At 40.7% G+C, this 13,538-nt stretch overlaps 1 protein-coding gene across 1 annotated transcript; it reads left to right on the top strand.

Annotated features, from left to right (window-relative positions):
- The first annotated feature begins 53 nt into the window (after positions 1–53).
- Positions 54–13,105, top strand: LOC125988425 (small ribosomal subunit protein eS21). Its single transcript, XM_049753655.2, has 6 exons — positions 54–214; positions 2,004–2,083; positions 6,782–6,845; positions 12,784–12,855; positions 12,938–12,993; positions 13,060–13,105. Exons 2-6 carry the CDS (start codon positions 2,034–2,036, stop codon positions 13,067–13,069), a joined length of 252 nt encoding a protein of 83 aa, XP_049609612.1. The 5' UTR covers positions 54–214; positions 2,004–2,033; the 3' UTR covers positions 13,070–13,105.
- Positions 13,106–13,538: the final 433 nt, after the last annotated feature.

Here is a 13,538-nt window from a genome sequence, read left to right as displayed (position 1 = left end):
TATAATGTGAGTGTAGTGTAATAAATATTTAAAAAGAACTTGACTTTAGTCAGTAATTTGATAACAGAAACGTAGCTCGGGAATTAATAGAGCGCAACGGAAACAACAGGTGGCGGTAAAGCGCCGCAACGGATGCTAACTGCCGTCAACCGTCATACCATCAGAGAAGAAGAAGGGGTGGCCTGTCCTTTCCGTCGTCCTTTTGTCGGTTACGGTGAGTCTCTGCTTTGCTCTCTTTCTGGAACCGCCTTAAACGAGCACATGCGGTGATATTACCGTGTATTTTACCGACGTTTATCGTCGTTAAACAGATAGCGTTACTGTGTGTGTTTGTTTAGAGGACAAAAAGTTAAAATGCAGTTTAATTGCCAGTTTCCACGCCGGTACGCGTGGACGTTCCACATGTTAGTTGCTAGTCTTCTGCTCAGTTTTACACCCCCCACGCATTGGCACATTGCATTCTACGATATTGCGATTTAGCCGAGAAAGCGGTTGGGGTGGCACGGTGACGCACTAGTTAGCGCGTCCGTCTCGCAGTGCAGACATTCTGGGTTTAATTCTGGCTTTAACGGTTCGACTCGCTTCCAGGTAACACTGCGATCAAGCCAGTCGCACGGGAAGCGTGCCCATATTATAGGCTTTACGTTAAAAGAGAGCGAAGGAAAAGCAGGGCAGTGCTATAGTATGTAAGCGCCGGTATAGAGAGCGAAGGGAAAGCATTGCATTACGATAGCATGTAAATGCCGTTAAAGAGATCGAAGGGAAAGCATAGTGTGATAACATGTAAACGCGTCCGGTTTTTTTCCAAATGATAAATGTGTAAATCTCATCAGTGTATATCAAATTAACAAATTCTTAAAAAAATCTGAGGAGCATTAAACATGGGACTATCATCCTGCAATGTTTGCGGTCAAAATGTTACATGACCTGTGAGCTATTGAGTTAAAATGCTCATTTACAGTAATAAATCGGATAAAATAATAAGCATTCAACTGAAATATATGTATATCTCAACCAGGCCATATGGGACGACCATCCTGCAATGTCACGGGCCATTAGGTCACATGACTCAGGAGCTATTGAGGAAAAATGCAAATATTTACAGTTATAAATTCATTTAAAATATTTGAAGCATTGGAATAAAGTTCTAAGTGGTGTATCACAACCAGCCCATGTGGGACTATCATCCAACAGTTTGGGGTCAATAGGTCACATGATCTGGGAGCTATTGAGCTAAAATTCTATTTCCAGTAATAAATTCAATTTTAAAACAAGCAGGCATTCAAATGAAATTCTAGGAGGTGTATCTCAACCAGCCCATTTGGGACTATCGTCCTCCACTGTTTTGGGTCAATAGGTAACATGACCTGGAAGCTATTGAGCTAAAATTCTAATATTTACAGTAATAAATTCATTAAAAATATTTGAACCATTGGAATGAAATTCTAAGAGGCTGAATAGCTCCCAGGTCATGTGACCTATTGACTTCAAACATAGGCATGGTCTGGTTGAGATGCACCTCTTGGAATTTCATTCCAATGCTACGAATATTTTGAGTGAATTCATGACTGTAAATATTAGCGGTGTAGCTCAATAGCTCTCAGGTCATGTGACCTATTAACCCCCAACTGTGCAGGATGATAGTCCACATAGGCTGGTTGAGATACACCTCATAATATCATTCGAATGCTTCAAATATTTTTTGTGAATTTATGACTATAAATGTTAGCGCTTTAGCTCAATAGCTCCAGGTCATGTGACTTTTTGACCCCAAACTGTGAAGGATGATAGTTCCAAATAGGCTCTATGTGATGAATGCTTAAATTCTTTTCAATGAATTAATACTGTTAATAGCGTTTTTGCTCAATAGCTCCCAGGTCATGTGAGCCAATTACATTAAAACGCACTGCTGTGGCTATTTTGAATGTGTACATCAAGATGGATGGATGAATGGAAGTATTGGAGTGTGTAGTGAAATTGTTGACATAAAATATTCTCTGCAGCTTTGCTTTGCAGACGACCTGCTAATCAACATGCAGAATGACGCTGGTGAATTTGTGGACCTCTACGTCCCTCGTAAATGGTGAGCAAATGTAATGGTTGTGGTACTTAAAATGCGCTTGTCGAACGTCAATCCTTGAAGGGGACAATGGTTGAGATATTTGGAGGCCAGGGTGGAAAGACTGCCTTCACACAATTGGCACACTGTCAACCCCCACGGACTAGCAATTTGCCCCGTTGACATATTTATGTGTGTGTGCCAGGGTTGTCACGATACCAGAATTTCAGTCGTCGGTACCAATACCTGTGATTTTCCACAATTCTCTATACTAATTTGGTATCATGGTAAAAAACAGAATCGACTTACTTTTAAAATCACTAATCCATCTGCTATAGCCAGGAAGACTTGCGCACATACCTTCAACATGTGCCCAAACGTAATTTTGCATATTTGAGCCTTTGTATGCGCACTTTGTCTATGTGTTTGACATTAACTACATTTGGCAACCAAATCACCCCAGCTGACTCATGCCAAAATGACGGCATTTAGGCATATTTGGGTTAACGTATTTATAACGTAACATGGCACAACAGTGATGGTAAACGGACGAATCTATAATTGCTCCGGTTGCATCCGCCTTGAATGAAAAAAATTTCCACACACGACTCTTTGAGCGACCTGGCTTCTCAACGACCCGCCATGTTGGACTTCCACTGCCACTTGCTGAAGCCATTATTATGAAAGACCGAAAGTTTTCTTCTTTTCAGCGCCGCTGACTGCTGCTCGCGTGCGTATACTGTCCTTTTCAGTTCCGGCAAGAATCCACAACTTGCAGAGTGAAAAGTTAAATATTCAGTTCTGACGGTACCACAAAAAGCAGGTATCGACGTATTTTTTGCGTGTTGGTACCAAATTGGTACCGGAAGTATTGGTTCTTGTGACAAGCCTAGTGTGTGCCGCAATATTACCATATTTTCCAGACTACAAGTCGGTCTGGAGTACAAGTTGCACCGGCTGTAAAATGCATAATAAAGTAGAAGGGAAAAAAAAGTGTCGCACCGGAGTACAAGTCACATTTTTGGACAAAATCCAACACCAAGAACAGACAGGCTAAATAATACACGCTATGCTAACGTTACATAAATACAAATGAGGAGCTGAGAACAAGCCTGCCGTAACATATTACAGGGATGAGAATTTTCCGCGGATCCGCAGATTTCCGTGTTTTTTTCCGTCGAAAGTAAGTAATCGTTTAAGTGAATCGTGAAATCCGTTGGGAAAATGTTGTTTATATATGGGGGCGGATTAGATGCGGCCAGGCAACGTTAGCCTCGGCGACTCGCGACGGCATCTTACGGAAATCGGCTTTCCTCTGTAAACCTAACTGGCAGCAGTATGCGACAACATCCGCCTTATTTTTGGCAGCATTTTGGCGCTACTTTCGTCACATCATTTCTATTTGTTAACTTACGCGGAGAACTAAGTGTTTTTACACCGCCTCAATGTGAACTTGCGATTGGGTTTTCATCTTTTGTAGACGAGTTATTTAGTTAGATAGATCTAGGAATATACATATCATCGGCCCGCCCCAGACCGGCTACTTTTCAGTGTTTTTTCACATTTGGCATTCTCATCCCCGTTTGATAAGCTATGTGGTTGTCGATGTATGATGCAAAAAATGAACAGTTTTCATTAAAAGGAAAAACTCCAGAATTGATTGTGCCATTTTGATGTATTATATTCACCTTGGTAGCCAACCAAGCAGGAATATTTTTTTAACAAAACTGTTGAAATTGAGTGATAAAATTAATGGTTTTGGGGTTGCTATACTGCCAAAATCCAGGAGCTTTGCCCCCCTGGGCCCCCTCCGGGGCGCTGCCCCTGGCCCCCTGCGGCCCCCTAATGGGGGCATACGGCCCTCAGACACTGGCTACTTTTCAGTGTTTTTTCACATTTTCCGTTCTCATCCCTGATATTAACAGTTATTTAAGTAAGTATAAAATAAATAACACGTTTATTTATTAACACGTTATTGGTTCTTGTCACAAGCCTAGTGTGTGCTGCAATATTACCGTATTTTCCAGACTACAAGTCGCTCTGGAGTACAGGTTGCACCAGCTGTAAAATGCATAATAAAGAAGAAGCAAAAACATGTCGCACCGGAGTACAAGTCGCATTTTTGGGAGTACAGACATGAATAGGCAACAACAGGCTAAATACGCTATGCTAACGTTACATGAACACAAATGAGCTGAGAATAAGCCTGGCGTAACATATTAAGTTATTCAAATAAGTATAAAATAAATAACACGTTTATCAAACCATTGTTGGATTTTGTCCACAATTTAGGGAGCGCGTTATCTGCGCCTCCCGGCTAAAGCCATTGCCAATCACCTGTTATCCAATTTACTCACTGCATGCTCGTTTGATTTCTTCAGATTTAGGAAAATGCTAAGACACTGAAGCACAAATTAGACTTACACAGGTTGGTTGAGCTCAATCACAATTCTTGTTCAAAGAGCTCTGTTTTCAGGAAAGTACAATACAGCGCTGGGCCCTTCAAGAGCAGAAAGTCTCCATTCGGAAAAGGCAATGTTTAAGGTTCTTTGATCAGCTTATATTCAGTTGCACATTGTAGGCCGAGATTAATGGGTGATGAGTCTTTGGGGTGGGGCAAGTTCGCCATGGGAGTGGGTGCTGGTTATGGGCGATTCGGTGTGTGTGGGGGCTGTTGTCTTCCGTCCCGTCTTTCAGCCTTGGCGATCATCTTTGGCTGAGTCCTTGGCTGGCTCCCTCTGGCACCTGCTGGTTTTATCTCCACGTGACTTTCCTGTGAACATTCTTCTCCAATCTTGGACATACACTGTCGTACCTCATTCTTTCTTTGTTAGGCAAAATATTTCCCTCTGTGCAGAGCGTTCAGTAGTAATAAAAAACTGGCGTCTAGCATTAGTCAAAACATAAGATACAATCAAGTACTGAACGGTTAAGACGACTCTGGCCGTGTCCATGATTTAGAGTAAAACATCAGGCATGCATTACACAGTTCCTTAAGGGTCATTAAGCTATTTAGGCAATATATCAAAAGACATTTGTTATTTCAAAGTGCTCAGAAATATATATCAGATCATAAAGTTTATAAAAACCTTTCTCATTACCACTTATTAAAAATGTCTAGTTATGTCTTCTTTATTGATTTGGTGTGTAGGTATAATTATATGCTTAAAATGTTTCTTTTATTGATTTAATATGTGAATATACTTGTCTGCTTATGTACTTTATTCAATGAGGTTTGAGCACATCTGTTTCTGTAGCTAGGCAGGACTTTTTGTATTTTGACCCCATTCCTTCACCATCCGTGTCACTCCAAATCATTAAATCCATCGAAATCTTCGTCCTTTGTGTTCACTTCTAAACAACGCAGCTGCTGACTCCGGAAGTACATGCAGCGCTGGCGTCAGACTTGTCAGTTGCGGTTCCAGTTATTCCACAGGCCTATATAACTATATATAAACTATATATCAAATAACTAACATAAATAAAAATTGTATCAAACCATCCGTGTCACTCCAAATCATTAAATCCATCGAATTCTTCGTCCTCCGTGTCACTTATAAACAACGTTGCTGCTGACTCTGGAAGTACATGTGGCGCTGACGTAAGACTCATTGTCAGTTGCGGCTCCAATTATTCCACAGGCCGAGTGTGCCCTCATGCGGTTAAAAGTGAAAATAATGTGAAGTGATCAACTATACTATAGTCAGTAAGTAATGTGTATTATTTGCTCCTGATTATAAGTCGCACACCCGGCCAAACTATGAAAAAAAAACTACAATTTATAGTCCGGAAAATACGGTACTCAGAATACCGTGTTTAGACTAGTGTGGCCACATAGAACATATTGATTTAGAAAATTTCCTAGTAGACTGTCCTTTTAGGTTGAGGTTCTGGGGTGGTTATGCTTGGTGGAAATCTTACGTAAAAAAAAAACCAAACAAACATCACTTCTGAACCCTCCAACCCCTAAAAAGGCATGTTTGTTGAGCCATTAAAATTTAATTGTCCATGAAAGCATGACATTTTCAACACTTTTAGTTGGTCAATTTGTAAAAATTCGGAGGCCAAACCTCGCGAGATGAGCCAAAAGAACCCGAGAAAACCCGACCGCGCGACCCCGATGCCGACTGACTCCGTTCACTATTGTATTTTCGTTACTTTGAAGATTGTATTAAGCCCTAATCATGCCTCCAAAGAAAGCAAGTGGGAGCAGTAAAGCCATCCTAAAACACAGACGCTCTTAAAGCAATGCGACAGTGAGCGCCCGGCGCGCTGAGGTTGCGCGATCGGACCAAATTAAGCTCCCTGCGCACCGAGGTCAACTTAAATTTTGGAAAGTACATCAGGACAGTATAAATATTTTCTAAATTTCAGCGACGGCTCTGTCACAATAATGCGACCAGCGCGGTGCAGTTGCGCGGTGCGGTTGGCGGCGCGCTACGGTTGCGCGTTCGGCAGTGCGCTGCAGTTGCGTGTTCGGACAAAAATGCGCAAATGAAAAAATGCTTAGAAAAGACCGCGGAAAGAAGTTTTTTTTAGTCTTGGAACGGATACATTTTTTTTCCATTATTTGTAATGGGAAAAATAGATTCGGAATTCGACCGATTAACTTCTCGAACCACCTTCTGAAACGGATTGTGGTTGAAAACCGAGGTTTGACTGTATTTTTATTAATCAATGGAAACACTTTTTTAAATTATTATTTTTATTTTGTTTTTAAAGCTCTGCGAGCAACCGGATCATCGGAGCCAAGGACCACGCTTCCGTACAGATCAACATAGCAGAGGTAATCTTTTTCCAACTTACCGTATTTTGGGCACAATAAGGCACTTGGGGTTAAAAGGCACAATTGCAGGGTCTGTTTTGTATTTAATCCGCACATAGAGTGCATTATCGGGCCTATTTATGGCATGACTTATGGTAAAAAGTTATAGGACCAAGACACTGAGATTGGTTGTACTTTATTCTACTGTTTAACCTTGTACTCTATGTACTCACATTATTGTTAATAGATATTTATATGCAAATCCGTCCAAGTCCATGACTTCTGTATCCAAATTAAACAATTGGGCAAGTTTGCCATGAAACATGCCAAGTTCCATATTGTCTTGTCGTCACGTTGCTCTTCTGCAATGATCCTGGCTTTCCAGAAAGCTCTAATTGTGCCTTGTAAGCAGTGTTCCCTCTAATTTTTCAAGTGACTGTGCAAACACACAAGCTCCCTGTGTACACTGTGGACCACTGTGTGCAACACCTGAATGAATGAATGAATGAATGAATGAATGAATGAATGAATGAATGAATAAATAAATAAATAAATAAATATTGTCAATGAGAACTTTAACTTGCTCGGGGTCGGATTTTGTTTTGTGTGACAGCTCGTTCCTTTTCTGTCGATCTTTTGCGTTCTTTGCAATAACGTACCGATCCGCTCTCCCATCTTGAGTCTTTGTACAATTCCAACAGCTTTCAAATGACATTTCTGCTGAATGTGACGCGCGACGTAGTCCAACTTCCATTTCTTCCGTATTTTTCCCTCCGTAAACTCGCCCGGCACTTTGGCTTCACTGCATGTTTTGCAGAGGAGACCTTTTTCATTCAAAAAGAGAAAATCTCACCCAGTTTCACTGTTTCCTCTTGTAGTTGCACACACTCCGACAGCCATCCAAACTTAAAAGAAGCATCTCTTATTTATTTTGGCTTGGCGAGTGGATGTGTCGCTGCTCATTCGTTTCGCCATGATTAGCTAATTTAGCATTTGCATCGCTTGACTCTGCCGCACTGCATGGATAGGCAGGACACATATGTGTCATACATATACTATGTAGCCTAAGTGAAACATATCATTGGCTGGACAACTGTCAATTACTGATTTACACTACAAAAAGGCACAGAAAGAAAATCATTCATCCACTTAATTAGATTAGAGTACGTCTAACAGTAGATCTTAATCAATCAGTTTATGCTGAATTGTATTTTGTGCGCAGCATGTAATTTCATGTGCGCCAAGACTGCGCGACCAGTGCGCAATTGCGCAGCTTAGAGGGAACACTGCTCGTAAGCACGTCTCTTTGTCTATGCCAGGGTTCGGCAACCCAAAATGTTCAAAGGGCCATATTGGCCCAACAAAAACAAAAAACATACCTGTCTGGAGCCTTAAAAATCTAAAAGCCTTTTATAATGCAACATAGAGTGTCAATACATAAATTGTATGCCTACTATTAAAATAATCTAAAGAAAAATAGTGGTGTCAATTTGATCACTTCTTCTTGCGGCCCATTAGAGTTCACGTACCTGCATAGCAGCGGTGTCTGTTCGATATCGGTCACGTCACTCGACTCACCCATCACAGGCAATTGAAAAAGCTGGAGCTGAATTGATGTCCTTGATCTGCTGATCGGTGATATTATTTGTGCGGAAAGGCATGTCTTTAATTTCTGAATGATCTCGGTTTTGTTTTTGAAGTTCGAAAATAGGCACTGATATTTTAATGAATGAATCCTTCATGTACTCGCCATCGGTGAATGGTTTTCCGTGCTTTATTATCTCCGTGGCTGCAACAAAACTTGCAGCTGTAGTAGAGTTTGGAGATGCAATCCACTTCTTGAAACTGTTTTTTCGGTCCTCAAGTTTCTCCACCAGCTCTGCAATTGCACCTTTCCTCTCAGTTCCAACTGGGAGATTGGCAGCAAATTTAGCATGCTTTAGCTGAAAATGTCGCTCCAAATTGCTCTTATTTGACAACTTCTCATTGCAAATCAAATATGCAGGCCATGCTTCAGCATTGGCAATGAAAGCAAATAGTTCAGTCCATTCTTTCTTAAAGCCTCTGTTCTCATCAGCAATGTTTCTCTTTTTGCCTTTTGAATCTATGGCTCATCACTCACACACCTGTTTATAACTCACCTGTGCTGTGTCGCAGGCTATGACGCAATTTTGCTATTTGGCGTCATTCTTAAATTCGGTATTTTTAATATATTTACAACTACATACATTTTTATAGCATAAGTATGGTTGTGTCGCGATTACCATCTAAAAAACATTTAAAAAACAACAATAAAAAAAACATTTTTCCATTTTCACGCATTTTTTCAAAAATTCCAGGGAGCCGCAAGGGGGGGTGCTATGAAAGTGATACTTTTTAAAAAATATTTTTACTATGTCCAGCTGCCCTTTTATACTCTTTCTTAAGTTTAAGAGAAAAAACAGGGATCTGATATCTGACAATTGGAGGGAACTCGCGAGCGTTAGTGTTGTTGTTAGCGCCGTTGTTTGCGCACGCGTCAAGTGCGAAAAAAACCCAAAAACATTTTGTCACGCGATCGACATTTGTGGCTAGGCGATCGACCGGTCAATCGCGATCGACGTATTAGGCACCCCTGCTCTACGTGTTACGTGCAGTCCTCTGTTTGGTTTACCACACCGATCTACGTAAAACGTAATGTCCTGTGATTGGTTCACCGGGTTTACATATTACGCCTGTATATTACGTCTGTATGTGACGGAAGCCACACAAAACAACTTTACGGATTTTGGAATTTGGTCCACTCAAAGGCGCACCTTATTGAAAGGCGCACCTTTGTTGGTTTTTTTTGTTTTTTTTTGAGAACATTAAAGACTTTTAAGAACGAATTATGGTGGTGAAAATACTAGCAACACAAATACACATAACATGGATTAACGTCTTAACTCGAAATTAAATGTATTGCGCCATGCAATGCATTATGGGGGACCAAGTCAGGGTTTCTGGCGATGTGATTCAATCACAGTCGATGTATTTGCCGTGTGCGGGCGTGTATTAAAAGTGGGCATTTTTAAAGGCATTCATTGGTGCGTTTTTCCACAATGAATGGATAAATTAAAAGATGATAGCTTTTTTCATTTTCCTGATTGAAAAAAATAGATAAACTGAGATAGTTGGTGAAAAATGAACCATCCTCGGTTTACCCCCTCTTTAAGAGGGAGCAAGTGCGTAGCTAACTGCTGCACCCCCAGTGTTTCGTGTACCCATAGCGTACAGTGTGTCTGCTTGTAGTGAAACGCTAGCGTTACGTTCACCCCGTGTTTGGTGTGCACATAAGGCTTATTCTTAAAACACATTAATTTGCTGCGGCACATGAATTTGCTATGGGAACATTGCCGCATGTAAAAAAAAAAAAAAGTAATTGCCGCTTTGTTGCACTCAGCTAGGCAGTTAGGCACCTTTGATGGCCTTAGTTTCACAATGGCCGGAGGTTGCTGTCTGGAATTGTGTTGACATCCAAGTTTGACTGCTGCAGTATGCTCAATAATCAGTCCTCACATATTTGTACATAAGGCATCATCGTTACGTAGTGAAATAGGAAAACTACAGTTGAAAACAGGTTAAACAGTAACAAACCAAACATTACTTGGACCACTGTTATTTTCCTTCTAGAACTTTGTATCATACTAAATGACATTAATGATTCAATTATTACTGTCATATGCATATTCCAACAGGAGGAACAGGAATATGCTCCCTTTGAATACAAATCAAATTCCATTCAGATTTCCCCTGTGATGACTATTGAAATTGGCTGCATTCTGCATTCAAAACCAGCATTGCTTTACCACTTGGGGGCACCGCTAACAAGTACTCTAGTCCTCGCATCAATATATGCTGGAACATGAGGTTGGAAAAAAGAAAGTTGAGCCCATTGTTGTATCCTTTGGTAAATTGGTTTCATTCTAATTGGAATACTAGGCTCTCTCTAAACCTGACTGGTGATTATCTTGTTTAATCCACATCTGACATTTGCAAACAGGTGCTTTTACTGGGGGAAAATAAGCCGCATTACCGTAAATTTTCTGACATGTTACAGATCAACACAGTAACCGAATCATAATTTATTGGGGCGTTTTCTGCACTCTATTTGAAGCCTTGTCCTGTTCTTGAGAAATAAAGGCATAGAAATTAAACAATTGTCTTTTAAAATCAGATTAAATAATTGAGAAATCAGTAGCACAAAACACTGATTGGAACATCCCAAGTTGAGGTACCTGTTGAGGTCTGACTGTGCAACGAAATCTCACTTTGAAATTTATTTGCAGAATAGACCTGTATAAAATTGACATCACAACTCTATGAAATCCTACACAATGGATAGGCAGGTCTGGTCCTAGGGTGCTGCTGTCATGCCCATTTTTCAGTTCTCCCTGCTCCAGCACACCTGATTCAAATAATCAGCTCATCACCATTCGAATCAGGCGTGTGAGGGAAACTTTTTAGACACGCAGGACAGCAGCTCTCTAGCACAGGACTTTCCTATACCCCTTAGACACAGCTCTGTCATGTTTGCATCTAGACTGGCCCCACGAGTGTTCATGTCTACAGTCCATGACAGAGAGCTTATCCGTGTTGTAGAGACAAAAGTTTATAACCTGACTGTAATTCATCCATTGGTTTTAGAAAAGACTCGTATGAAAGCTAAAATCTCCTGAATGAGGTGTAATGTATGAAATTGTATTTAATGAACACAGAAAGGTCAGATTTCGGCGAGACAAGATTTGTCGCCCACAGAATTTACTGTTTTCTTCAAATAAAATGTTTCATGACATTGGTGACTTAAGTTGTACTATTAGAGCCATAATTTAATGTGACTTCCATGAGCTTGAAAGACTGCATCCATGCGGTTCGACAATGATTCATATTGATGAAATCATCAGGAAAGAATGCAGTCTTGCGTGCCTCTCAAGAGTTCAAGATTTTTTGGTTTTGTCTTCCAAGCGTCCGCCATCATTCTACCCCAAACATGCTCAATGATGTTCGTGTCTGGTGACTGGGCTGGCCAGTACTGGAGCACCTTGATCTAGAACAAGGGCGTTTTATTCAGCCTACTCATACCCCCACTCTGTTTCTCTTAATAAATATGCCCTTGCAGGAAGGAGGGTTCAGACTTCATTCCTTCAACGTGTGAAATCTCCACCTGCAGGTGTCTAAAAGCACTTGTTTGTCTCCCGTGTGGTTCTTGCAAAATAAGTTAGAGTGAGCACAACTCTAACACCTTTTATGATTGGTGTTAGAGATTTGCTCACTCCAACTTATTTTGCAAGAACCACACGGGAGACAAGCAAGTTCTTTTAGACACCTGCAGGTGGAGAGTTCACTCGCTCAGGAATGAAGTCTGAAAACCCTCCCAACTGCAAGGACATATTTATTAAGAGAAAGAGTGGGGGCTGGTGTAGACTGAATAGGAAGCCCAAAACATATCAGGGGGAACTTTTACGACCTTGTGTAGGATGAGACAAGGTAGGTTATTTATTACCGGTTGCATTCCAACATTATCATACGATAAGGATAATCTGAAAAACCCTAACAATTGGGAAGAGGTAGCTAATATTTTTGACATTTTAGTATGTTGATATTGCCTTCTAACTTGCAAAGGTTTTGCTAGGATTGGGTGTATTGTATGACAAGACGACAAAACTTTTGTTTTGCCAAACTCTGACCTTTCTGTGTTCATTAAAAGATCAATATTTCGGCAGTGAAGCAAATTTATTTTCATACATTACACCTCATTTGGGTGAGTCAAAGTCAGGTTATAAGCCATTGTTTCTACAACATGGACAAGCGACAGAACTTCTGTCAGACACTGTATATAGTTTGTCCTTTTTCAAGCTCTATGTACGTTCTGTATTATATGTAATGTGGACGTATTTCTATGTATGAAATAAAGTCATTCATTCAACTATGTCTGCTACAGGTGGACAAGGTCACGGGTCGTTTCAACGGTCAGTTCAAGACCTACGCCATCTGTGGCGCCATCCGCAGAATGGTGAGTGATCCTGGATTGTGTTCAATGGTTCAAATGCTTGTGGTTTTTTACATGTGCGTGTTCTCTCCTAAATGCAAAACAGGGGGAGTCTGATGATTCCATCCTCAGGCTGGCAAAGAATGATGGTGTTGTTGCCAAGTAAGATGACATTTTTATGTCATCAGCACGTATCTTGTGTTATAATGTGCATTTTTCTCTCCATAGGAACATCTGAGTGATATCTTTAAAATAAAATGTAACAACATCCAAATGCTTTATTGGTCCTGTTTTTTCTTTTTTTTTTTTTTTTTTTTTTTTAGCGCATAGAGCACATTTGTTTTGTTTGTTTTTTAAAGTCCATTAGATTACAATTACAAAGTGAATAATTATCCCAGTAAAAATACTGAATTTTTGTCCTGTCATCCGTACATATTATCTGGAGGTTGGGCCGTAGAGGCAGCATTTTCAGCAAGAAAGCCCAGACTTCCTTATCTCCAGCCACTTCTTCTAGCTCTTCCCGATGTATCCCAAGTAGTTCCCAGGCCAGCTGGGAGTCGGGAGCTGTGTCCAAATTCACAGGGTGCGTTCTCCGAAGGCCGTTTTTTAGGATGCATGACGTAACTTTCGGCGTGACTCAGCTGCCCAAGTAGTCGAAACGCAGGGATGTTTTTTCACTTGTTGAATATGAACGTAACAGTTAAAAT

This window comes from Syngnathus scovelli, chromosome 2 (assembly GCF_024217435.2).
Source record: "Syngnathus scovelli strain Florida chromosome 2, RoL_Ssco_1.2, whole genome shotgun sequence".
Classification (NCBI taxonomy): Eukaryota; Metazoa; Chordata; class Actinopteri; order Syngnathiformes; family Syngnathidae; genus Syngnathus; species Syngnathus scovelli.
This window is presented reverse-complemented; position numbering and strand designations above follow the sequence as displayed.

Bases quoted from the DNA above. Each gene is read 5' to 3' on its own strand.
- LOC125988425 (XM_049753655.2), top strand. From the start codon at position 2,034: ATGCAGAATGACGCTGGTGAATTTGTGGACCTCTACGTCCCTCGTAAA. The intron at 2,084-6,781 runs GTGAGCAAATGT...TTGTTTTTAAAG, and splicing joins CTCTACGTCCCTCGTAAATG to CTCTGCGAGCAACCGGATCA. The intron at 6,846-12,783 runs GTAATCTTTTTC...TGTCTGCTACAG, and splicing joins TACAGATCAACATAGCAGAG to GTGGACAAGGTCACGGGTCG.